At 41.1% G+C, this 27,654-nt stretch overlaps 1 protein-coding gene across 3 annotated transcripts; it reads right to left on the bottom strand.

The window, feature by feature from the left end:
- Positions 1–160: 160 nt before the first annotated feature.
- Positions 161–3,136, bottom strand: dmac2 (distal membrane arm assembly component 2). 3 transcript variants are annotated; one of them, XR_002203063.2, is made up of 7 exons: positions 2,991–3,136; positions 2,440–2,630; positions 2,246–2,326; positions 1,531–1,670; positions 1,251–1,413; positions 768–1,161; positions 161–612 (listed from the first exon to the last, which is right to left on the bottom strand). XR_002203063.2 is itself a non-coding variant. In XM_020095264.2 (6 exons), the coding sequence occupies exons 1-6, from the start codon at positions 3,108–3,110 to the stop codon at positions 987–989; spliced, it is 870 nt and encodes a 289-aa protein (XP_019950823.2). In that variant the 5' UTR covers positions 3,111–3,136; the 3' UTR covers positions 161–986. The 3 variants fall into 3 exon arrangements, 2 of the variants coding, with proteins under 2 accessions (XP_019950823.2, XP_069390198.1); XM_020095264.2 differs by having other exon boundaries at positions 161–1,161; XM_069534097.1 differs by having other exon boundaries at positions 161–1,161; positions 2,931–3,125.
- Between the last annotated feature and the right edge of the window lie 24,518 nt (positions 3,137–27,654).

A 27,654-nucleotide genomic window follows, 5' to 3' on the forward strand; every position in this document is an offset into this window, starting at 1 on the left:
GTAGACACATGAAGGCTCACGCTGGATTATGGGCTTTAGATTGCTCATGCAAGCTCTCATAGTGAAGATTCCAAACACATACAGACGCACTGTGCAGGGCGGCTAAACATTCATTATGGATCACAGGCAAAGGTTACAATTCAATGCCACGTACTCACAGTACTGAACAATGTAATTTTTATTTTGTACATTTACAATCATATTTACATCTCAACAACAAATAAGATCACTAACACATATGAAGACAAAGTTTGATTGGCTGGAGACAGAGAAATGACGTTCACAATAGTGCAACTCGACTTGATTTGAAATTGAATGGCCAGAGAGACTGAGCTGCTCAGACATGCACTGAACTCTGGATAAAAATAACGCAAATGTCCGAGTTAGTTGCTGTTCACATTCTCCAGAGTTTCTCCTGACAAAAACACGTCACGATCTGCCCAGTGGATTTTATATGCTGCGTGATGCGCTACCCCTCGCCTGAACGCCACAGAGATTTCTGTGTTGTTACATGTCTGACCAGAGAATCTCCTGCCGCCTTCTTCATTTGTGAAAGGCAACTTCTGGAGACAGTCCAAAGCCCATTGTGCAGACATTCTCCAGAGTTCATGTCTGAAAACAGAGTTGTGATAACAAATATCTTAAATACATATGACCAATAACTCAACAAACTTGACGTTGTCTATTCTTGTTCCACGCGTTACTGTTTTTAAAATGTTTATATCCAATCTTGTGTTATAAATGTCCAATTTAATATGAGTCTGTACCTGGTTGACTCTGCAGGATTACATCAAGAATTCAATCTTTCTCTGGCCTGGTCCGACACTGACATTAAGCTGTGATCGCTGTAACGCTGCAAAAATCAGACCTATCACGTCTTGTCTTCTTATGTCAAGGGTTCCCTCTGCACCTCACTTAGTCATTTTCTGAAAAGCACAGAAGTCTCTGAGAACTCCTTGTCTTCACGTCCTGTCCCTGTCTATGCTCTACCTCTGCCCTTGCATTAGCTCCATCTTCTCCCCTTTTTCCTCCTGAGTCAGACTGAGGTCGTAGCCAGTCGCTGTGATTTGGCACTGTGGTAACATTTCCTCCAGTAGGATGATGATCAACCCAGGATTCGAGATCCCAGGTAGGGATGATATGTCCAGACGCCGCAGTCCCCTGCAGAACAACCCACAAAAAGAGATGTTTAACACAACAGGAGTGTGTTGGTAATAACTAGGCTTTATTGTGAGTGTCTGGATAATTACTTGAGATTCCTCAGTGCAGCCAGGCCGCCTGCTGTGATGCGTGGACAGTGAGAGATGTCCAGTTCCTCCAGAGAGTCCTGGAACACGTGGAGCTTGGCCAGAAACCAGTCGTCCACTTCAGGACATCCTCTCAAAGACAGAGTCCTCAAAAATCGCTGTCCCTCTGAGGGAAGACAAATCAAATTAAAAACCCTGCACTTACACAGTACATGTTTAGGTGTCACATGAATCAGGTTACATCAGAATAAATACAATTATGAGAGGAAAAAATGCTCAGTACCGAGGTTCCCCAGTCCTGTGTAGTTGATGATTGAGTAGCTCATGTCTACTTCCTCTAGCGGTGTGTTTTTGTGGTTGAAGAAATCCCAACTGAACTTGCCTCTCTGGTCAGCACGAAACCAGGCTGACTGCCCAACATACCTGAGCACACAACACAATCACATGAAGTTTGGTTCAGGCCAAAACATTTAAGAAATGGAAGTAATGGGTGTGTACATCAAATGCAGATATGTTGAGTCAGACAACAAGTAGATGGTTTACTCGCTTTCAATCTCTTGAAGCTTGAGTTCCCAAAAGTTTAGAAGAAGGAAACTTCACAGCTACACAGACCTTTAGTTTAGCTGGTTTTCCATTAAGTCATCATTATGTCCAGTTGGAGTTTTTTCATATGAATACAAATTTTTTAAGTTGATCAACTGAGGAAATCATCTGCCGATTGAGTAATGATAACAATCATCACTTTCAGCCCCACATGACTAAATGTTTGGTCCTAATCAAGTTACATGAATATAGTAAATAGAGAAAAAGACAAGTTTAAGCCCATAATCATCAGGGTCATACAGCAGTAGCGGCCTTATCCTATTATTTTCTAATACTTTTTATGAGAATAATTTCTTCTCACGCAACTTATTCTAATTAACAGTAATTTAAATGAAAAAAAAAAAGAATCTTGAGTGTATGCATGTACATACATGATGAAGTGACATGGTACTTACCGAAATCCTCCCTTTAGATTTAAGACATAGTAAGCTGCAGCTATGTCCGCCCCATGAAACCTCCGAGCGTAGCTGTAGTAACTGTGGAAGACAGTGATGGTCACAACAGCAATAATACCAATAATGATGATTGTGACAATTACATGATTTTAATACTGTAGTTATAGTAGTTAGTTATAATAGTTATCTCTTACGCGTTCTTCGTCTTGATCCCCCTCCTCCTCAGCCGAGAGCTCCAGCTCAGGAGCATCTCCATATCATAGAACCTCTGGGTGAGGAAGAGGAGCAGCCTCGTGGGCAGAGGAGGAGGAGACGCCGAGCTCGAGCTCCACGGTCGCCTGGCAACAAGGAGGAGGGCCGACCGCTGGCAACATCTGTGCAGAGACTGAACACGGACACAGTGAGAGGTGTCCTCCAGATGTGCTCCGGAAGAGGACGATATAAGAACTGTCTCCAAACTGAAGCCATTATTGTGTCAGCTCGATAGAAGGTTTGCAAGGTTAGACTAGAACCACTAATATGACGTTATATATTCACACGTGGAGCTAACAGCGGCTAACTTTAGTATCAGTCCTCAAGCTAAGCACCAACAACAACACCCAGCTAATGTAAAGTTATCCACTTACACGTCACACACAGCCTGTTCTCTGACCAACAACATGCTCTGATCCATTTTAAAACTTACTTCTCTTTCTGATCGCTGAGACAAGTGTAGTAATGAGTCTGTATTTGAAGGGTGACTTACCATCAAGTGAGCCGACATGACAGTTCTGTTCAACAGCGACTCGTGAGGGACAAACCCTGCGCTTTCGGGTTTTTTCCTACGGTTGTTGTTTATCCCGTCTACCGCTGGGTGGCGCCCCATGCACGTCCGTCAAGTTGCAGATCCAGAGATGAACCTTTTGAACGACACACACGCGCGTTTTCACGCACACACACATAAACAAGCACACACAGAGTCACAGCAAAACAGACTACTTGATGTTGTTGCTGTGTAAATAAACTTATTATTGAAATGTTCTTTAGTGTTGAGCTTTGAGAAGTGATAGCTGAGTCTTTACATGGTAAAGATGAAAGGGCAGAGAAACAGGCTTTGAAGGTGGGGTTGGGGGGGGGGGGGGGGGGGGGGGTTGGTTAATAAAAAAGGTGATGGATGGAGGAAGAAGGGTGGAGACAGTGCCAGAGGGAAAATTCAAGTGACGCTATGAATTCAGGTGCGGTGGAGCAGTGGTTAGCACTGTGGCCTCACAGCAGGAAGGTTCTGGGTTTGAACATAACTGTATGGAGTTTTCATGTTCGCCCTGTGTATGTGTGGGTTTCCAGGTGTGTGGGGTTGTTTGTGTCTCCATGTGTCTCTGTCTCACAGTCCTCTATCTGTTCCATAATTTAAAGCCACTACAAGGACTTTTTCATTTTTGTTGATTTTGGCGCCTCTGTGGTCAAAAGTGGTATTTTTCCATTGCGTCCTGTCGTAAAAAACCTCGGTCGAGACAGCATGTGCATTTGTTTAAAAAAAAAAAAAAGACACAGAGCTGTTTGTAGGATGCATAGCGATGACATCATTTGTCTTTTTGTTGCTGTATGATTGTTAATTTATTAACATTAAATGAAGTCCCCTGCTACAATAATCAGTTGATGACGTCATGAGGCTTTTCGTGCGCTACCTGAGCGTAGCTTTTGGGGGAATGTATAGTGCCATAATTATTCCCTTGGAAGAAAGAACGGTGTGCACCTTTCTGTGAGGAGCTCCAGGGCTGTGCACCAGCTGTTCACGTAAAGACACACACCTCCTCCTCTGCTCTTCCCTGAGTCTCTCGTTTGGTCCGATCTGAGAGCAGCCGGCTACTTTGATCGCAGTGTCTGGGATGTTGTTGTTCCGCCAGGTCTCTGTGATGATAGTCACATAATGTGTAATAAACCTAAATGTCTGCTGATATCTTCCTAAGATGTGCATTGACGGCCCCTCAGACACACCATCATGTAGCGAAATCCGCTAGCGTAGCCACTTCCGGTGGATTTTTAGGCTAAAAACATAGTGTAAATAAGTTGATATAGCAAACTTGTTAGCAAAAAGTTGTTTTCTGAACCCTTCAGCAGTTATAAGCAACCTCATCATTCGTTTGTTGTCATCAATGTTGCCATAAGCTAAATGTAAGTTTTAAAATTCTCTTCCAGCTCTCTTTTTGGTGTCCACCATGTCTTGAGGAATATATCTGGGTCCACTATGTTCAACAGCTAGTTGCTACCTGTGTTTTGTTTGATGCTGCTGTTTCCATGGTTGGAACTCCGTAATCTCAAACTTCCCATATAAAGAATCTGTTGTGAGTGAGGTTGGCTTTTATCAACAAAGAACACATTAATATTATCACTTGAAGCGACTGCTGATGGTGCTGTAGATTGGAGGGGAGGAAAGATAATGAAAAAAGAAAGCTACAGTGAAAAAATACAGTAAATTTAGTGACAAGACGAATAGAGTCACAAAAACTAAGGTTCGTAGTTTACGATGTATGCCTCATAAAGCCTCACCATTTTGATTCTTGACCTGTTTAGAACCATGGTTAAATTGTGACAAACAAACAGTTCCCTTAAATAAGTTTTTACTTAGAGTAAAGAAAGAGAAAGAGAGTAAAAAAGATTTCTCGAATAGAATAACTAACTCTGTTTGTCTATATCTGCCTATCAATGTGTCAGAAGTGCCTGCCTCAAAGACTGCCAAAAACCACAGAAGGACTCCTGCTGGGCTTTTTCGGTTTAATGTTTCGCCACCTGCTGATTATTTTTCTTGCCTGCACTTCAAATCAAATCTGTGTGTGTGTGTGTGTGTGTGTAGCCTGGGATCAGATCAGACATCAGGCTTTACTGCAGCAGGAAGAATACATGGGGAAAAAAGCTTTAGCTGCCTCATCGTCAAAATGCAGAACAGTGAGACAAATGTAAAGGTAAATCTAAACTGAAACCCTCCCCCACACAGGAATTCATCTCTAAACGGTCACTTCGCCAAAACTGGAGGCAATTTCTCCTTCGATTAGATTTTCTTCCTCTTCGTTTTGATTCATGCAAACACACATGCACAGACGTCCCTGAGCTCCCGCACTCACAGGGATTGCGGTGTGACTGACACCTGCTGGTACAAACAATTAACAAATGAGATTACGTCTGCTTCTCCTGAGTTTGCAGACGATTGGTGGAGAGGCAATGGTGAGGTGAACAGAAGGGTTTGGTGAAGGACTGACCATATAGGGTTCAGTGGTTTGAACTGTGTTCCAGTGAGTAGTCCCATATACATATAGAAAACCATCAATATATGTGTCACGTGTAAAAGCTGACTGGCCGCGTGGAAAATAAAATGTCTAGAAAACTGATTACTATGTATCAGGTCCTCCATATTAGTTAGAGATGCAAGATGGAAGTGAAGGGACGTGGAGCCCGAGCAAATCACATTAGTGAAGGCTTGGTTGAATGAACATGTGGACCAATGAAGTGGTGAGGGAATGAATGAGTGAATGAATTGATTAGTAGATAGATGGTGGAATTGATGGATTGCTTACTAGACCAGAACTTCAATACTTAAACAGCAGGGACGGACAATTTTTATATTGTTTTCCTCCCTGGACAAAATCAACGATGTGTGTTTGTGTGCATGTGCTTGTGTGGGACAGTGTGTGTTCCATCTCCGAGCTACAATGACACTGATCACATAATGATTGTGATCACTCTGAGTTAAAACGGTTAAATATTCCGCTCACAGCTCTGGTTGGAAGCATCTTGAAACCAATCGATCTTTGTCAGGTCGAGATGACAGTAATTCATGTTCTCAGATCAAAAGCGTCTCTCTTTGAAATTCACCTTAGTGTATTATTGATGGGATTTTCATTCATTGTGTTTACACTGGGGTTGGCGCTCTGCATTTATATCCCCACATGTGTGTTTACAGTCATGAATGTTTCATTCAGCCTTAATGGATGTGAAATGTCTGTAAAACATCAGAGTGAGCGACTGGGTGTGTTGATAACGTTTCTAATAAGCGACAAAACAAAATATTACAAATATCTAAGGATGAAAAAAAGGAGCCATGCATGTAGATGACGTGAAAGACGACGTCAACTTGGAAAGACAACAAGCTTCAGGAGCTTTTGGTGATAAGGGCCAATGCTGGTGTTGTGTGTAAACAAAAACACACAACCTCTTTCCAAAGATCTCCAGCAGTGTTTCCAATCTACTGTCTTTTGTGAATCTAAAAGTCAGAAAAGTGTGGATGCCAGGTGTAACAGAATTGATGCATTTTCGATCGATAATGAAGAAGTGCGGATGTAGTCTTTATCATCTTAAAGGTCCAGTGTGTAAGATTTAGGTGAAAGGGAACGATTGGCAGAAAGTTAATGTAGAATAATCCTCATGATGTATTCACTAGTTGTTTCATCTAAATTGTATAAATTGCAGTTTTCTTTACCCTAGAAAAGGCCCTTTATATTTAAATACTTTATATTTACATCGAGGGGACCCTCTCTACGGAGGCCGCCATGTTTTTAACATTAGTCCAGACTGGACAAACTAAACACCTTTTGAGTTTTATGACAATTTAAGGTTACCACAGTTTCTTTTTCATGATTGGAAGGAGAGGGTGAGGTGAGGGGTGTTCAGCTGCAACATGCAAGTTCAGATATCACAAAATTCTACACACTGTACCTTTAATAAAATAAAACAAGTTTATGTAGATTGCAAATAACATTCGGTCATGCACAGAACCACAGAACCTTGTGGTACCCCTAATCTGGCAAATATGCACTAGTCATTGAAAAATAATCAATACATGAATTGATGAAAACAATTGTCAGTTAAATCCATTAATATGAATAGACAGAAATGTATTGCTACATAAAGCCAACCATTCTCTTTCCTCATGCTTCAACAGACTGTCACAGAGTTCAGAGTAGACATGTCGGCCAGCATTAGACCGTGGTGAGTGGAAAGCTTCAACAATTATAGACAGATAATTTTAGTCTGCCTTTGTCAGATGCTCATCACCACATTGTTCACTAAAGACAAATGACAATTTTGTTTCTCTTCAGCGAGGCAGAGCTGCTCCCACAGCCTTGTTAGTAGATGAAGTCTGAGGTTTCCTAGTAGCTGCTCCCCTGTGGATCCACACTTTTCACTGTGAGCTGCAGTAAGTGATGGCCCTGTGGGAAAGCCATTAGCCATTGATTGTCTCTTGTTCTTTGTCTCTGCTCCCACTTCTGCCCTCTGTCTCAGCAGAGATGTGGCAAAGACACTCTACACACTTGCTAAAAAAAACCCATTGCTGCATTCTCGAGATGGTTAGCGACTGTCAGGGTTGTTTTGTTTTGAGCAGCTCCCATAAGGCCAGCGAAGTCTGTAAATCTCTACGGTCTTGGCAGGAAAGCCGTTAGTGGGCGGTCATAGTGGGCCAGTTGCTTAATGCTCAAATTGCGGGACAATCCTTGAGAGGGCGAATGGAGGTCACAGTGAGCAGATGCACATATTCAGTGCTTAAAATTCAGATACATATAAAGAAGTTGGGAGTTTGTGGACATGTTTGTGCAAATGTTTTATACACCTGCTATTGTATTAGTGATGCAGTATCTAATTTATGATATAATGGGATTAATAGTGTTGTCATGGATGAAAAAGGTTTTCTTTCCGGAAGCTCAAGTTAAACTAATATATCTTAATTGTCTCTCTCTCTGTCTCTCTCTCTCTCTCTCACACACACACACACACACACACACGTCTTCTATAATTAGTTGTGCATACCACTGCTGTACTATTAACGTGATGTGTGTCCTCTTATCTTTTGTACATTTTGCTCATTATTCAATTATTTGTACACCGTGTGTGCATGTGTGTGTCTGCACAAGAGCACGTAATCATCATCTTGTTATCTCTCTTTTCCACACATCTGTTCTAATTTCCATCGACAGAATTAATTTCCATGGTGACGAACACCGCACCAAACACCAGCCCATCGCTGTATGCGCCGTGCAATTATACAGCACCATTATCTTGATGTGAGGTATCACTCAGAATAGCACATCAGCCAAAAATAGCATAAGCTGAGCGGAGCGTGTCATCGGATGGGGGCTGCATTGACTGGAAAGAGCTGATAGAACCAAAAAAAATCACTGCTATTCACTCAGATCTGTATGTGTCATTGCATTGAAGAAGATAAGACAGACTCGGCCTCGTGCACATAACTGACATGAATGCAAACACCACCAAATGCTGCTGTGTGGAGATCAGTGCTCTCTCATGTGGATGACCCTGAGTGCAAAGCTGTAATTGATGTCGACCATTTAAAAAAAAACAGAAAGTGAGGCTGGATCTGTCTCCGAGATTTCACATCAGAAACAAAAGTTGCACCCTACTGCTCCAAAACATTTGAACATGCTAATGCACACACACACATTCAGACTCAAGAAGCATCATGTAAACTGTAAACTTTGGATAATGGATTCATATGTACATGAATGTATATATATATATATATACATATATCACATTCACACACACATTTACACACACACACAAATGCATGCAAGCACGCAGACTCTCTCTTTCTATATATATATCACACACAGACTAACGAAGCATGAAGCATCCTTGAACTTGTAATCTATGCTCTGTTTATTTACTTTATTGAATTAATATGGCTTGTTATGTTATATATATATATACATATCTTTCTGTGTGCATCCACACACGCAGGCACACACACAGAAATATATGCTATAAATGTAGTTAAAAAAACATTTGTATCTCTGCTTCTCTCGTCTCTCTCTCTCTCTGTCAGACAGCGACTGTACATACTGTATTCCCATTAGGTTGGAGAGAGTTTTCAAAGTGTCAGATACGTAACAGCAGATGAATAATGCAGAGGAAATAAAGGGCTTTTTTCTGCACGGCAGCGACATGAGCTATGATACATCGGCTTTGAGTTGTAAACTAACCTCAAAACGTCTGCTTGACTTGCCTTTTCTCTGTGTGACTTTTGAGTGACTCCGTGCAGCCAACAATGACATGTTGGATTTATGCACAGTGCAGGCTGCTCATTGTGTGCATTGTGCGTTGTTTTGATGAGTCATTTCACTTAATTGGAAGTAAACAAAAAGCCTGTATTTGCACACCATTGTTGTAGGAGTTGTAGGCCTGAGAGGGCAATTTTGAACATTTATGAACCCTCATATTAATGCAGTGCTCTGTATGATATATTCATTCAGAGGAGTTGGAAATCAAATCATGTGTTTTACATTATGGCTATAGATAGATGTGCTAAATTAGGCTTAATATATTATACATTCAAGTCATTTTATATCTTGTCACAACTTTCTATTCTGGTCTTTCCTATAATTCCCCTCTTAACACCCAATGCCATCCTCCCCTCCCCCACCTCTCGTGCAATCAAGAGTCACGCCACATGCAAGTCAGATTTTTTAATGTATAAATTCAGCTCATGCTTTATCATTTCCATTCACGTATGGTGCTAATCTCTCCTTCCCCCTGTCTATGTCAGCAGAATATGGGCTTTTGCCTGTGGAGCGTATATGAGCACACTTTCAACTCAAACACAAACACGCACACACACACACACACACAAATACATATCAGAAAAAAAAAAGAAAATGAGACAAGATTAAAAATGACTCCAAGAATGAGCTGAGCCGCAAACCATAAATAACTACTAACATTTTCGAATTCTGGCTGTTCAATCCTGGTGTCATCAATCACAGCCCTGTCTCTTTACTGTGGTATAGCTTCATTAAACTGATAATAGACTCTGGGCTGCATGTCAACCGAGCAATATTTGCTTCTCTTCAAACTATGATTAAATAACCTCTCCAAGGAGCTGCTCTCGCTCCAAGGTGGGTTTCCCTTTATACTGTATCTGATGAATGGCTTTCATTGCTACGGATGGGTTTACTGTGCATCTCTACAGTTTTCTCAGGCATGACTTCAGACATATCCCCGATACCAATCAAGCTAATCTCATGGTTCGCAATTTTTATACATATACTTATATGAATTCATTTTTGGAATCTGTTAAGCATCAAGTGTCACGCTCATATTAATGCTTTTAAGATTAATGATAAATAAATAAGGGGTGGCAGGTGTTGGCACTGTCACAGCAGGAGGGTTTTGTGGATCCTCCAGCTTCCTCCCACACTCATGCAGGTTAGGGTCATCGCAGACTGTAGGTGTGAATGTGAGCAAGAACAGTTGTCTGTCTCTACATGCCAGCCCTGTGATACACTAGAGACCTATTGGGGGTGTGCCTCGTCTCTCGCTCAATGTCGGCTGGGATTGGCTCCAGCTCCCTTGCGACCCTTAGCAGATAACTAGTATGGCTAATGGATGTGAACTCTTACATTTACTACCAATCGTTCGTCCCCTCACTTAAATTGAGACTCTCCTCGTCAAGGTTATAAACTGATTAGTGAAATGACAACCTCCGTCACAGACAGACACACATTGGGAGCTCTGACAGAGATGACCAGAGTGGTAGTAGTAATAACATAAATTACTTATGAGACTTTTTAGGCTGGTTAACAAATATAAATTACAGGTACATGTACATGATGTGACACATGCAGGACCTTTGTTGTAAATAAACCTTAAATTGAGGCAAATGTACATTTCTTATCCTCAACTCTGTCCATCATACATTCGTAGCTCAAGAGCTATTCATAGAAATGATCTAATATGGCATTCACCATGTGGAGCTGTCTGATGGCGAGAAGGTTTGAGCCACGTAGGTCTGACCATTTCCCATCATGACCTTGTATCACTCATACTGTGAGTGAGACACCAGCTTCCTAAATGATTCCCCAAACAGACTCAAAAGCAGCAAGATCCTTTTCTCACCGCCTGGAAGTGACGTCATTCAAAACCCTCTGAGAGGAAACGTGTGATTTCAGGCTTTTTATACAACACCGCCTTGAGTTGTTAGTACACTGCTGCCTCTCTACACTAACAGACCCTTTTCACAGTGTCACAGCTGAGCACAGGCAGCAGCAGCTCATAAAATTAATGATGGGTAAGTCGAATTCACTGTAAATGTTCCGATTAGCAACCACTGACAGTGACTCCGACTATCCATTTCTGCTGCTCATTACCCTCCACAAATCTAAGTAAGTAAGTAATGAGGTGTATTAGCTGCAGCAACAGGTCTGAAAAACAAATGACACTATTTCTACAGCAACAAATGTTAGTGTGATGGTTAATCTGTTCGTTTTAAAGCTGTTATTATTGTCATTATCACAGGCCATTAACTCAGCAGTTATCAGTGGAAGTAACCTCACAACGCCGACTTCTTGTTGTGTTGCAAACTGTAACTGCAAGAATCTGCTCCACTTCAGCCTTCGAGTTGTGATCCTGTCTTACAGATATCACTGATATCTGAACTTCGGAGGCTCCCGAGTTTCTCCGACCAGCCCCCTGGTTAAAATGATCACATGAGAAAACAGCAAGAGTCCCTCTGAAAGATTCAACCACGAGCGAGTAGGCCTGTTGATGACTTTTCTAAAATGCAACACAAAAATGAAAAAAACAAAACACAGACAAAGACGTCAAGAGACTTTGTGGTGATAATGACCGACAGTGTTGTTGATATGCTGTTACCAAAAAAATGACCCCTGCAGTGGAATTAATATGTTACTCCCTGCCTCCGGCTTCAACTCTCCTGTGATTTCTGTGTTGCTGTGATTGTGTCTAAGCGGAGAATCTCCTGCTGTGTGTGAAAGGTAACCTCCACAGAAAGTCCCGATCCAATTGTGTGAACATCCTTATCATATCTGAAAAAAGCTTTGGAGGAAAATGAAGACTGACCTGACTCTTTGACCCGTTCAATCAAATGTCAAAGTTCAACACAAAATATGATATATTTTCCAAATTATGTTTTCAAGTAACAGGGCTAGAGAGACAATCTAAAGTTTATACTGATCAGAAAATGATTCCCTGTTAAATGATATGATAAATGGTGTTGTGAAGAAGTCACAAGGAAGTCAGAAAATGATAGAGAGCATCTCTGCCTCTTATAGGACTATAGACTGGACCTGAAGCTTATATGTCACCCTGATGTCAGTATGAAGTCAAAATCCTGTAGTGTAGTAAAGCATTAAGTTCTGCAGCCAAAGCATTAAAGACAAAATCTACAGCTTATCTAGATTAAACCAAAGTCCTGCACAGGTCAGTTTTAACAAAGTGCCTGGACCAGATCTGTCACCAGCAATTATCTCCAAGTCAAATGCGGAACCCACCTGGACTCATTAACATGTGATCCGTGACCAGACCCATTACCTGTGATTAAACACACAGTCACTCACATTAAGTGGGTTATGGTCTCCTTGTCCTCCTGTTTTGGTGGCTTAGTTGAGAGGTGTCTGCTTGCGGCTATCAAAAGCTATTACATTGTGGCACTTTTTACAAGCAGCAAAGCCACAGAGAACATTTTTACCACAGGTTGTTTCTGTCTTTATTCATTTGATGTTGATGTTCTTGTCAGTTCACTGTCAGTAGTGTCAGTTATGTGAGCAGAAGTGAAGCTGTCGAAGGTGGGATCATAGGCTTTCACAATAAAACATTTTTATTTTTACCTGTGCCCATACCCATGAATTTATATGAATATATTTTTTAACCATTCCACAACTTTTCTACAAAACCCAGTGCAGGACTTTAGATTAAACAATCATTCGCCATCATATGTTGTCAATGACATCATGATGATGTCATTATAAAATGGTATAATTACAAAATAAAACACTTATCTTTGCCTGTGTGCAGGGTCTACATATCCATTCTGATGCTTTTTACCTTCTGAGTTAGACTTTCAGTCTCAAAAGCCATAAAATCAGTAAAGTGGATCAACCAGTGCTTAAATCCAGGAAGCAACGCTGTAGGTTATTTACATTAATCGCTAAACATATCAGAACGTGAAATGAAGCAACAAGAAGCTGCTTAATGCAGAGAGACAGAGAAGCGAGGAGGAATGGAAAACACTAGTCGAGAGGAGAGGAATTTGTTATTCTCACTCTTCATGAAGCGTTATATGTCATTTTATGATTCGCTGATTCCTCGAGCTGAATTCCACACAAAACATAATAAATCAAATTAATGTTTTCATCTCGCACTGTGTATCTCATACACTGACATGAAGACGCAACTCTTTATACCAACATTACTCATTATGATGGTTGCAGGATATGATTGGGCTCGAGCCAACAGATAGCGCATAAACAAAGTCAATCCTCATCACAGTATTGTTATCTGTCCATCTGTCTTCGTCCTTCACACCCCTGCCTCGCAGTTCTATCAGTGTCCTCTCCTCCCTCTTCCTGTTGCTCGTTTGTTCCCATAATGTCTCTTCAATTTCCTCTTTCACCCCTCACCCAGCCGTGCACCCATCCATCCTCGCAGCTCAACCTCACTCATCTGCTTCGCCTTCCTCTCCATCATTCTGCCCTGCCTTATTCTCATTGAAGTCAGGTTTATTGGGAATTCGAATTTGACTAACACAAAGAACGGCCTGTGCTCGCATGCTCAACATTGCTTGTCAGCTTTTCGTTCTCTCTTTCCCTCTCTCCCTCCCTCTCATCATCCCACCCTTTGGATGCTCCATCCATGCGTGTCATCAGAGCCTCCTTTATCATGTTGAAGTGCAGAGGTTGAAAGCTAATTAACGAAGCTCATACTCAATACTAGCTCAGAAATGATTTTCATGTCATGCGAGCACCGGCTGGGAGTTGGACAGCCGAGTAGAGGGAGCACATATTGCAGCCATCAGCTCCTCTGCTCATCTATCTCATCTTCATCTACTGCGCCTCGTGATCTTCTGTCACCTCCAGATGTCCTCCCCATCATGCTCCGTTCCTCCGCAGTTCTTCTTGAAGCTGAATGAAACATGAGCTGAATTCACCCACCTGTGTTTTAGCCTGGTGGTCTGGTCTGGTGTTAAATTATACACATATTTAAAAAAATAACCTAGTTCTAACAAATCTAATTGCAAACAATACACCTTGTGCATGCAACCTATATAAATGTGCCAGAGGGATTAATATGATAAAGACAATAGAAATAAGTATGAAACCACATTTAAATTCATTAGATCCAGATCTGTATATGGATATGCACCAAACTGCAGAGACATAAGTATCATTACCAAGACCAGTGAATTATTATCCGATAAAATAAAAAAAAAATGAGCGAAAATATCTTGGATCCACCCGATCCAGATCTGCACCGACATTTAATTGCTTCTTCCCTGACACATACCACATCCTTCCACCAAGTTTCATGGTGATCCAGTAGTTCTTTCATAATCTTGCTTAAAAATAAACCGAAAAAACAAACGGACAGGGCTAAAAACATAAATTCAAAAAAATTCCTGCCCCACTCACTAATTCCAAACAGCAACTGGCTGTTGTAGCACAAATAATCTATTCCAAGATGAAAATCTGTTCATAAAAGATGAAGATTGCAGTTTTAATGAGGTGGAAGTCTCCTCTCTCACCTCTTCTTGACCCTGACAACTTTCACTGCAGTCTGCACAATTAGAACAAGCGACGCCGAGAGGATCTGGGCAACCCTTTCACCCAACAGATGATTTACTTCCCCCTCATCTGTTTGTGTATCTTGTGGTGTCAAACAAGAGCATGCTGAAAATACAGTGACTTCAAAATGAACTCGGTTCAGTCCTACAAGTATCGCCTCTGTTCATTATGCATGATAAGGGGAAATTTGAAGTTGAAATGTAATGCAAATGTGTAAAATATTCATGATCAAACAAGATTATGAATCTCAGAGCAAACAAGACCATGGAGTTATGTAATAATTATGTTAAGACACACACTCACACACACACACACACACACATGCGTGAGCGGACACAGGCTAAAGGTGCACACAGTGACTGACAGCAGAGTCAGTGGTGCTGCAGCATCCTTGCTAATGGCCAACTGTGTGTCCCAGTGATTCAGAGGTGACAAGCAGGCGGACATATGCTGCAACTGACTGCAACATTATATTATCTGTTACATACTTAAATTATACAATAAAAAGTAATACACAATTAATAAAATAATAAATAGAGCACATTGTCAGAGATTAAACAAGTGGATACTTAAAATCTTACAAAGAGCAGTGTGTCATCAGGGTCATCATTAGATTCCTATGAATTGTTAACAATTCCTCCAAATAATGATTTCTCCCTCTAAACTTTCAAATGACTCAACATCTCACCATAAACCAGAAGATTGTGGATAAAAAGTCCAGATCTATGTTCCAGAACTTGTTTTTTCTTATTTCCTCTTCCATTAATCATGCAGACCCCTCACTCATCTGTATCCTGTAGTGCATTACTCTACATACAAACTAGCTCCTGCAGCTCCACCAGCACCATGCTGCATTCACACTGATGCGTCTGTATCAATCATCAAATGAAGACACAATTTATTTAATTAAAATCGGAATTGATCAAAGTCATTTGATCAATTCACACTAACTCAACATGATAGAAAACACTTTACTATTAAATACTTTAGTCATATATTTGCTGCTAACTGAGAATTTTCATGCAGAAAAATGTTTTTCCATTATTGCATTGGTACATTTACTTAAGTAAAAGCTCCACCTCTGAATTACCACAGTGTGTTTATACTGTTGTTTTATTCAACTGACTCTGTTTTGCCCTCTGGCTTGATAAACATTTGGAAGTGAATATAATTATAATAATATAATATGCAGTGTGTACTGTCCGTACATGACTCCTTTCACCTTCGTCTCAGAGTTCACGTCAGCAGATCTCATTAGTTCTGCCAGTCCCCCCTGACATTCAGCTTTTTCCTGTTGAAGAGGCAGCTGACTCATCGGACCATCTGTCTGTCTATCCAGTCTTACTTCCATCACCCTGCAGGGGAAGAATTATTGATGGTAAGCTTTCGCTTACAGCTACATCCAAAATCAAATGACTAACTGCTGCCAACAGACTAACAGAGAAGGGAAGTGACATCAATGTCATCTTTACTTTATAAAAGTTTACAGGAGACAAATAAAAGAAATGACAACCATTCCCCTTCATTGGAGAAACAATAAAAAACAACCTTTTTGGCTTGTGATATTTAACATATTTTTGCCTCCAAAAGGTAAAAAGTATTAGTAGTAGTAGTTATTTTACCAAAAAAACAGATTGAAGAGCAGTAAAAATGCAGCACATTAAACTGAATTTCTCCTGGGTGATATGTTCATAAATATGTGTTTGGAATCAGTCCAGCAGATCCCCTCCTGTATTCCTAATGAGCAACTATGACAGTCCAATAAAAGACTCAAATTGTTGTTCTGGGTCTTTGTGAAGAGTCGTGTGTATTGGACTGTAGGCCTTCTCTTATAAATGCAGTCAATTTACTTCTTCTTCACTATCCCTCTCTCTCGTCCCTCGTTTCCCGGGGACTAACCTAACTCATGACGGAACAAAATGCCACAAAAAAAAATACATGTCACCCGGATTTGTCTGGTGGGATGTTGTGATTAAAAAGGTTCAGTGACGAGGGCTTAACCTTCAGGTTTCCTTTTTTGTTCTTTCCTGGCAGGGTCCATAGCACCAGCATCCAAGTTTTTTTGTTTTGCGTGTACCACATCCCTCAGCTTACCCCAAACAAAGTGCCAGGGGCTCGAGATGCTGTTAAAGTGACGGATTGGAGATTTAAAGCCTCGGTAATGATCTCTAGTGGTGAGGATTATGTAAGGAGAGTGTGCCGTGTGGATGGATAGTGGATGTCTCTGGTTTGTGTATGCGGACACCGGAGGGGGGAGAGTAAGGGGGACAATTCAAATGGGACAGGAATGGGTGCATGCACGTGCAATTGTGTACAGATATATATGTCTAAGTGTGCGCTTGTATATGCGGACTTGTCGGTGTAAGTCATCCCGCTGCTGTCTCTCTGAAAGCACTTTGCAGACACAGTCCAGCGGCCCTGTAAAGAGCTCCTGTTTAGTGTCCACTGTCCCTCTGTTCCTGGGAATTATGTAAGGAAACACCAGGACCTCATTTATGAAACATGTTCTTGGACTTTATCCTGGATTTCAGTGTGCAATCATTTCAGCAACTGTGATGACACAAAAATAAAGCATTACGATATCAAGGGGACGTTGCTAGTATGTATTTTTAGCTTTTGATAGGTGATTAGATATAAATGAGAATAAAAAAGTTGATTTGTCCTAAACATAGCAAAACAAGATTGCAGCGCGTGAGATCTTTGGGAATATGCTCGTCGGGTGAAAGTGTGGGAAGATAAATGATCAAAGCAGAGCAGAAGTCTTTTAAACTGCCTTTTGTTAATGTGGCAGCCATCGGTGTAATTGAAGTCAGCCTGGTTGCCATGGCATTAGGAGTTTCTTTGAAATTAAACCATAACCTTGGGACTCATTTAGGCTGTGGGCTTTAAAGTGAACATTTTATCAATGAAATCCACTGTGTATTAAACCACCAAAGGAGAGAAATGGTCCGATGTAAAGTCTGAGCTGCAATGACATCAAAACAATAGACCGACTCCCTCAGAGATGTTCAATAATTTATAAAGATAACTTTAAGGAGACGGTAGCTTAAAGGGATAGTTCATTTCAAAAATGAAAATTCACTCATTATCTACTCACCACCATGCAGATGGAGGGATGGGTGAAGTGTTTGAGTTCACAAACCAAATCCAATCCAATTTAAGTAAAGGTTGACCACAAAACAACAGAAAAAAAAAAAAAGCCTCCATACTGCTCCTTTGGTGTCAGTGAAGTGTCCCTCAGCCCCGACGTTAAAATTCTACTCGAAACAGCGTAATTTACACCATGTTTTAAGTCTAACTGTCAGTCACACAGTTACAATCCTCAATATTATCAAATTGTATATTATTTAGAAGCAGTGTAGTGTAAAAACAGTCATAAATCAAAAGGACGTATTTATGAAGTTAACTGTGTGTAGTGTAAGTGCCTGCTGGAGACATTTAGAATCAGGTTGCATTAAAGGGCATGTCAGGTTGAATAAGCCGTATTCGTACAATGCATCGCAACCTGCCATTTAAAGTCTATATGACACCGTGAAGGTCACATAAGAGGATTGACTAAGCTAAGCATTATGAAAATGTACACTTCCATATACAGCGTAAATACTGTGATGTACTTTTAAGTCCATCTCACAAACTGTGAGACAATGAACATGAATGAAGCTGCTGAATATTACAGTCACGAGTTGTCCATGTGAGAACGGAAGGTACAGCATCTGTGGGAGCCCACACATTGTTTGGGATCTGGCACGTTGCTTCTGTTTATATTTAGTTTCCTGCTCCCTGAACAGGTTGCGTGTCGCTGTCTGGTCTTTATAATTGTGTGTGGAGTTGGACTTTCTCTGTTTTTCAGCACAAATTATTATATTTTTCCACTTCCTGCACGAGCTTCCTTCAGTTTATTCTTCAGTCGCGAAAAAAAATCGTTTTCACATCCTCTGTACATAAAATGTTCTGGTGTTTTCCTGTGCATGACATGATATCAACATGATGTGTCTATGAAATATATTTTGTTTTATGTCTATTTATGCTTTTTCGTTTTCTTCTTTTTTCTTTTCTTTCTTTCTTTCTTTCTTTCACACATGCTACCACTGGTCTGGAACATATTTGAATGACATTAAAATCATTATTTCATTGTGGGGATCCAGTCAGTGACAGGTATTTTTAGAAGTCAGAGAAAGCTGATCATTTATGCATCGAGTCAATCAGAGTATAATGATTCACAGTAAAATTAATGATGTAATTTAAATGCTGAAACACAGTTGTTCGGTCCTGCATCAGTGTCATCCTGAGAGAAAAATTTGATTTCCGCAGGGGGACATGAGAGAGATTGATTATCAAACGTAGGAAAATGAGTCTAAGGTCGGTTGTGTGAGAAGCATCACAGTTAGATCCCTTAAGATCTGTCAATAACTGTGGCCTAGATGGTTGTGACTTAAAATAATGTGTCTACATAACCTGAAGACTTTTGTTTGGAGTGAACAAAAACACACACAGCTCCTTAAGCAAATTCTCAATGAAATATAAAAATACTCCAAACAAACCTTTACATGGACGCACTTCCACCTTTTTCTTTAATCCAATAAAGTTGTAATAAATAAAGTTGGTATTTTAGGCCAAAAAAAGAAATTGTGAGTGTTTTGTGTAACTCTGCGACATGTGAAGTACTTCTTAGGTTTGGAGTTAGTGCGTGATGTACACTTTACTTAAAGCTCATTGTGTGTGATCTCATGCAGTAGCTGCAGTATATGTTATATAGGTTGCGTGCGTGAGTATGAAGAGACAGGGACAGTGAATCAGTGGAGCTTGAGCAGCTACAGCCAGACACCGCCTGAACTCAGTGTCATGCCACTGAAGGCCTGCCAACTGACCTGTGTGTGTGTGTGTGTGTGTGTGTGTGTGTGTGTGTGTGACTACATCTAATATGGTGTGAACCCTCTAATTCGTGTGTATGTGCATCAATGTTTATTCCGAAGTGCACAAGTGTGGAAGTTGGTCAGGGATCCCCTCAGTGCTTCATAATTTTTTGTGTGTATAAGTGTGTGTGTCTGTGTGTGTGTGTGTGTGTGCACGTGCTCGTAATGTATTTGTGCTGCCGGTCAAGGAGGGCGCCTGGGAGGACTGGTGTTTGATTGGCGCGTGCCGCGGAGATCTGCTCCTTCCTGTTAGTGTACGCATCACTTCCTCTCACCCTGCCCTGAGCTACTGCCTTGCCGTCTCACAATCACTCTGACACGATTCTCCCTCTCCTTCTCCTCCTCTCTCTCTCTCTCTCTCTCTCTCTCTCTTTTCCTGTCCTCTCGTGACTTACTGTCCTCAGTACGTTGTCTTTTGATTAAAACACTTCCTGTACACTTCCTTTTCACACTTTTTTCAAATGTTTTACTTCGTCCACTTTTAAGCTCTCTCTCTCATTATTTTACCCTCTTTCCCTTTTAGTTCCACTATCGTCTTGTTCCCCCGTCTTGGTCAATTTGTCTTTCTCTGCTCTCCCTCAGAAGGCCACTTTTGTTTTAACAACTCGACAGCCAGTTTATCACCCCAGACGAAACATTTCTGCACCTCTCGTTCGCTAAATCTCCCCATCGACCACTCCGGTTCCTCCCTCTCCTTCCCAAACTGCATTTACTTTCCATATTTGCTTTGTTATCAATCCTAAAGCAACCCCCCACGTCCTCCTTCCCCTCTTCCCCTTCCTCTCCTCCTCCTCCTCCTCCTCAGCTGCGCTCCCTGAAGACAGAGCAGAGGCAGCCAGGCAGAACAGCCAGCATGTTCCCATGTTCTCTTACTCCAGCGCTGTGGCTGCACTAGCCCTCTTAAACCTCTCAGTTTCCGTCTCCATCACCTCCCTTTTTCTCCTCCATACTTTCCCCAGCACACATCACATTCATTTTGGCATCCTCCCCCCTCTTTCTTACTTTTTAAATTCTTCAGTCCTCCTACTCCCCTCATTTCCCATTCATCTTCACTAGCCTTCTCCCCTGTCTCCTCCCTCCTTTCCCTCCAGGCTTTATCCGTGGTCTTTGCATCTCTCTTCCATCTTCTCCCATCCCTGCTAAACATTGCCAGAGGCCATTCTTGTCTCTCATCCCCAAGCCTTCTTCTCTTCTCTCACCCCCCCACCCTCCATTAACAGTATGGTTCCTCTGCTTCCTTTTTTACTCTTTCTCTCTGTCCTTGCCCCCCTCCTGCTCAGCATCGACTCAACTCTCCTCCACTCCTCCTCTTTCCTCCAGCACAGTTTTTATTTACTCCTTGATTCTCATCATCTCCTCCCTCCTTTCTCGTGCAGTTTCTATCAGTGTCACATATGGGTTCATGTTTATGGTAATGACTCTCTTGCCTCTTTGCTTTGCCCAAAGCCCTGTCACATCACGTACAGCAGCATTTTGAGGGGCAGCGACTCGTTCAAAAAAGAAATGAAACATGTTTGTTTAAAAAAAAGACACAGCGACAAAAAACACTGTAGTGTGCAGGGACTGGCTTCTAAATAATTATGTCATTATTATTCAGTTGGCTGCTTTGAGGTTACTGTAAACTATGATGGGCCAACACAGACAGTATTCGGAATTATATAAGCCTATGAAACCAAACTCCTTCACACACTATACCAACATCCTCACACACATGCAGATGAAAATCTCTCCTGAAAAACTTGACACATTGAAAAGTTTCCACACTTAACAGTGCATCTTTCAAAGCACAGTCACAAGGTGTTGGGAGGAAAACAACTGAAAACCAATAAAAAGCAAACAATGAGACGCAATTTAAAAGCGATTTGAAGATCGCACAGCAATATGTTATGGATGAGAAAAGAGTAATAACAGGATTAAATCTTCAGGAGTTTCTTCCCCTACATCTGCTCATATGTTCACATGTAATCGATGAATTGACTTCTCACCAATAAGATGATTTCTCAAGAAAGTAAACTCAAACCACCTGGTCCTGCTTCTATTATCATGAAGATGAGTTGATGAATGATGATGCACACGAGGTCTTTTATCAGCAGCAGGAGGGTATTGATCCTTATGAGACAAGGGCGGATTTAGGTAATGACAGTGGTGTTTCAGATAATAGTGGTGGTAATGGATATGATGATGAGGGAGAGTGGAGGCTGAGGTGGCTGGTCATAAAGGCTGCAGCAGTAATGATAATGCTTTAGGTGATGGCTTGGTGTGTGGAGATGATGATGTTCTTTGAATGTGTGTGTGTGTGTGTGTGTGTGTGTGTGTGTGTGTGTGTGTGTGTGTGTGTGTGTGTGTGTGTTTCCATTCTATGGTATGATTGGATACCAGCGGAAGTGAAGGTGATGGTGATGTTAAAGGATAAGAGGACAATACTGGTGAGTATGAATACTGTGTGTTTGTGTGTTTCAGGAAGTGACGCCGAGCAGTCAGCCATCTGTCGGCAGATTAATCCTGGCTGTGCTTAGAGATATTACCGGCTGGCTTATCACTGTGGCAACAAGCCTTCAATCCCAGTCCAGCGCAGCCACCATGTGACCTTGGCGAGGAAGGTGGGGGTTGGACACACACACACACACACACACACACACGGGTGCACATAGACACCATACACAGACCATATCACAGAAAGCTTTAGTAATTTTGTGAATTCATACTTTTAGTGTATTGTGTTAGCTTATAGACACTGTATATGGACTGTGCATTCATTGTGGGGTGGGGTTTAAGAGAGGATATGACCCACACACACACACACACACGTGCGCTTCCTCCCCTCTCATCATGGTCTAAAGGTTTTAATCCTGCTGAAAGGTTTCAGTGGCACATATGAGTTCAGAAATGTCATTACACCAACCAACTGTGTTGCATGCAGTTCTCTGCAAATACTGTTCTCAGTCTGCTATATATAGACCATGTTTTAGGCACCTTTGCTCGGTTCCCTTCACACAACTGAGCGCTTTTTTGTCGCCCAAATCGCATCACTCCCACATGTTTCAGATATCCACCCACTCAAGTTTTCTACACACACACACACACACACACACACAACATCACATTGTACAGGAAACGGCACACACACATGCTTACAGGTCATAAATCCTCAGACACAAGGCCAGTTCAGGCTTGATGTAACATTCAAGGTTTTATTCAGTCTTTACATACAGTACACCAGTCAGAAATATACAGTGACCCTTCAATGAAGGTCCGGCAGGTACGCAATAAAATCTGCAGTCCAAAGCCACAGATTTTCAGATGAAGGTTACAAAGCGTTAAGCGTGTGTGAGTGTCTTGTTCATCATTCCTGTTTTCAGTCCACGTTTTTTTACATCTGTGCAGGTGACACAGATGGCTGTAGAAGTTCCTGGGGCGAAGGTTTTTAACTAGCTTCCCTTTCATTGATCTCTGCTACAGGATGCCAAATATTGGCTAAACTTGACAATGCTCCCCCGCTCCCCTGACACGGCCACCATTCAGGTTTCATCACTCTCTCTGCGGTGACCAGCATCTCTCACAGTTCACAGCCCCATGACGTAAAGGTGATGTGGTCTAACCTCAGGAGAAGTGGACAGATATAGGAGATATAACAATTTAAACTCTATAATTTAACAATCTGGATTTACTGAATTTTACTGAGCAATTTCTATTTGTCACATCCACAACCTCACTGCCGGTAGGAGGAGGCAGTGGTGGTGAGGGAGGTGCACGGAGGCCGTTCGGTCAAATATGAGTGATGGTATAAAAACCACTCCGCCTGGATCTGCCACTCAGCATAATTAGACAAAGTAATCACAACTGATATCATGACAGATTAGTGCGAGGTTGAGAGGTCCTCTGCTGAAACCTGAAATGGTTATAATAATCTATCCCATGGGACAGCACGACCAGTATCAGACGGCGCTGGAGGGAGGAGGGAGGGAGGGAGCACTTCTTATCAGAATAAAATGAAAATTGAGGCTGAACATCTGGATAAAAGGAGCTTTACATTTTACATTTTCTCATTCGATTAAACACATAAAAAAGGTTTTCATTTGGAACAAGATGTCTAATTTTCAAATTTAAAATAAATAAAAAAAATCACCTAATTGACCGCATTTCAGTGCACGAGTGCACATTGGACTCTTTCAAAGTAAAGTAAAGTTTTTTTTTGTTTAAAAAAAAACAAAAAACTATGGCTTTTTTTTAGGTCATAATAAATCAGAAGCCCTTAAATGTGCAGTATAAGAGGGGCGCTTCCAAAATAACCACCAACCAGCCCTTAGGATTGGCTACATACGTATGCGATTACTAAGTAAATCTAAGGTCCCTCTGGCGGCAGTATAAAGAGTGATGTAGTCATTCAGTGAGTGAAACAGCTCAGTTACATTTACAGTCCTGAGGAACCTAATTGTTTGCTACGGGATTTCATTATAAAGTTTGTGGAGAGCTTGATGACAATGATATCATTACCTGATATAGGCTTTAGTGGACATTTTTTAATAACAGTCACAAGTAACAGCTTAATTCTTTTAGAGGACATCTGCTTTGCTACCTGTCCTCCGTCGTGTGCTGGAGACGAGGGAATGTGTCTGAATTCATGTGTTTGGTAAAGAGTCCGGCCTCAGTAGCACCAACTGGTAAATAATCAGGCTTGTAGACTATTTCTTTAGCAGGGTTTACAGTACAAGGTTGGATGGTGAATGAAACGTCTCTCTGAAATGATGTCATACCATTTTTATAAAAGTGTTCTTGTATGTTAACAGGATTCATTTTTTTCTCTAGAAAAGATTGGTGTAAAATATCAGCACTGTTGTCTTTCCTGAGTCTGCTGTCAGTGCACTTCACCCGATCAGACGCCTGTAAGGAGCTTCACAGAGGATTTATCATATTTACACTCTAAAAAGATGTTGGTTGTAAATTTGATGTTGTGCTGGGGACTAAACCCTGGAATGTTCTGGTGTGTGACATCTCACGGTGCGAGCCTTCGACCTGTTATATTCCTGTGTACCCTGTGTTTTACAGTAGATCATTTGACTGATTTGCTCATAGATCAAAAGACGTCTTCTACAGAAAGATTATAAAGGTATATATATATATTCATGTGCAAATTTCTTAATGTAGAGGATGGACTGTGTGTAGTGTTTTTCAAAAATCTCTGATGCCTTGTCTACACTATTGCAGATATTTTTTTTGAATGGATATTTCATCAAAAAAATCTCTGTCCACACGACCTTTGTTTTACAAAACACGAGAACACAAATGCTGAAACAAGCTTGGCGCACCAGTGGGTGGTGAAGTAATGGGAAGTAAGTTGTAATGGTAAATGTAGCTGCAAACTTGTGATTAGACCAAGCAGTGCTAACCAAGTGCACAGAAACTTGTGTATAGCCGCCATTCATGTGCAAACTATACTGTGACGTAATCTTTTCCCACATGCTCTGTTTTAGTGAAACAAAATGTTGTATGCATGTGGACGAGAGGCTCAAACGCAGAAGAAAAAGTTTGTTTTGCGAAATATCCACATTAGTGTGAACCAGGCGTGAGACTGATACTGTAATAGGTAGTTTTAACATCACTGAGTTGGTATTATCTGCCTGGCTCTGTACCGTCTGAAAAACTGGTTAATTATTATACACACTTTGCATCAAGACATAATAGCTTTGCTCCATAGTTTGGACTAAAAAAGTCTTTCTTTGAAGATTCTGTTGAAACATAGAAACATGCTTATTCTAGCCATTACACATGCAGTTAAAAAATCTTTTAAAATGAATGAAATTTTGTATATCACTTTGGCAAGGGAGCAAATAGAACATATTTTCTGCTAGTCTTATATTTGAATACTCTACCCTTGATTTTACACATTGAAAAAAAAACAACTTTTTGTTCCTTTACAAAAAAACATCTTTCTTTTTTTTTTGATATGTCACTGCACAAAAAGAGCAACAGACAACAAAATGAATTCACAAGTCAAAAAAGATAAGCAAATGAAAAAAAAGACAAGTTGCATAATTCATTTCACATTGACAAATACAAAAGCAGACAGTAGTGGAGAGTAGTGGAGTGTTGGGATATCCGGTGCCTGATTTTACTTTGGGGAGTTCAGCCTGTGGAGCTGTAGAAGTTGTGACTCACTAATCAACGCTGGATAAATGTAAACCAAAGAAAACCGTGACACATGTACGGCCTCACACAGTTTGTGTTTCTGACCTGAATGAAACCACACATAGGAACAGTGAACATCAGTGAACCTAAACTCCTCCTGTTACATTCAAGTAGTTTTTCTGAGAATTAACATGTGTGTGTGTGTTTGTGTGTTTGTGTGTGTGTGTGTGCGTGTGTGTGTGCGTGTGTGTGTACCATATACTGAAAACAGTGCTCACAGTGCACAGTGCCTGTGCTCTGTGGAGATTAGATCGGTGCTGTTCTGTGCAGTGACTCCAGAAGGAGCTGCGTATATTAAAGGACATCAGCTTGGCCTCTAAGCTCAAGGTTAGCGTTTTAAGCCTTCGCTCGGAGCACAAGCTCCCAGCAACTGAGGGAAGACAAGACTCTGCCTCTATTATTAGGCATTCTGGCGTGTCCTTCCAAGCGCGTACTGTAGACTGCACCGATCGCATTGAGCCCCATAGAAATCCTCAGAGGAATCTAAATCTGGGGATAATCACCTGTAAGAATCACAGAGATTATGTCAGTGGGAGTGAATGGAGAAACAGAGAGTTGGGAGGAGGGGGGGGGTCCATGTTCTGGTACATCAACTGGTGCTTAAACACCTTCTGAGGATCTGGCTAACATGTGCTGTCAGTATTACTTACTGTCATGTCACTGTGTCTTCAGTACAGCCACAATGAAACCTGACTACACATTTTTCTTCTTAAAAAAATACAAAATCCAGAAACAAAGAATATAAAGATTTTACATCCAGAAAACAAAAAGGAAGTGCTATTTAAATATATAGTTTAAATTAGCTGCTTATCAATTGTATTGATTAATTTGTTGTAAAGGGAATTATATCTAGTCAATAAGTAACTAATGCAATACCTGCATTGTGGGAAATGTAGGAAGTATAAAAACGTAAGGCAAGTTGAGAAGAAGGAAAAAGACGTTCAACTACAAATCTTTTTAAAAGGATGTTTTCTTTACATTAAGTAGCATACGATGAACTTCTGAAGCTGCAGATGAACAAGTTTGTCATGAAGATAATGTGATGAGTGAAAGCGTCATGCAGATTGAGCGAGAGCAGCATTAGTGCATGTGTGAGAATCAGACATGTGGCAATGCTAAGCTGCTGCAGTGTTAGGCTACATAAGGTTCGCGGTGGTGAATGAGATTCTTAGCTGGCACAGCTAAATGCTCTGACCCACAGCAGTATGTTTAGACCAGGTATAAGAAACATTAGTGGGAGTTTCCTCTGTTAGCCGATGACTGATATGTACATACACCCCATCATATCTGTTTTGTGCTTGCTTCCTCTTGTCTTGACAATAGAATGCTGGTCTATTGTGTGTGTGTGTGTGTGTGTGTGTGTGTGTGTGTGTGTGTGTGTGTGTGTGTGTGTGTGTGTGTCCATATCAGTTAAATAATTGAATTTCTTTGAAGGGTACCACACACAGTCCACTCAACGGTCCCTGTATGTGGTTTCACTGCAGCCTCACATTTTGGTAGTTTTCAGTGAGTCCATGAACGTGGCCTTTATCCCAAAGTGAGTTCCTTCAGTCCACCACTCTGCCACTCGTCTGCATTATTCAAGGTGCAGCACTCTCGATCATCATTATCTTTTTCTACTTCTTTCATGTCATTCTTTTACTTTTCTCTTACAAGGCATGCATTCTGAAATCCAGTCAGGAAAGAAATGCAAAATGAAAACCACTGACAAGAAAAATAAACCCACAACTGTCCCGAGAGAGTAAAC

The sequence above is a fragment of the Paralichthys olivaceus genome, chromosome 11 (assembly GCF_024713975.1).
Source record: "Paralichthys olivaceus isolate ysfri-2021 chromosome 11, ASM2471397v2, whole genome shotgun sequence".
Taxonomy (NCBI): Eukaryota; Metazoa; Chordata; class Actinopteri; order Pleuronectiformes; family Paralichthyidae; genus Paralichthys; species Paralichthys olivaceus.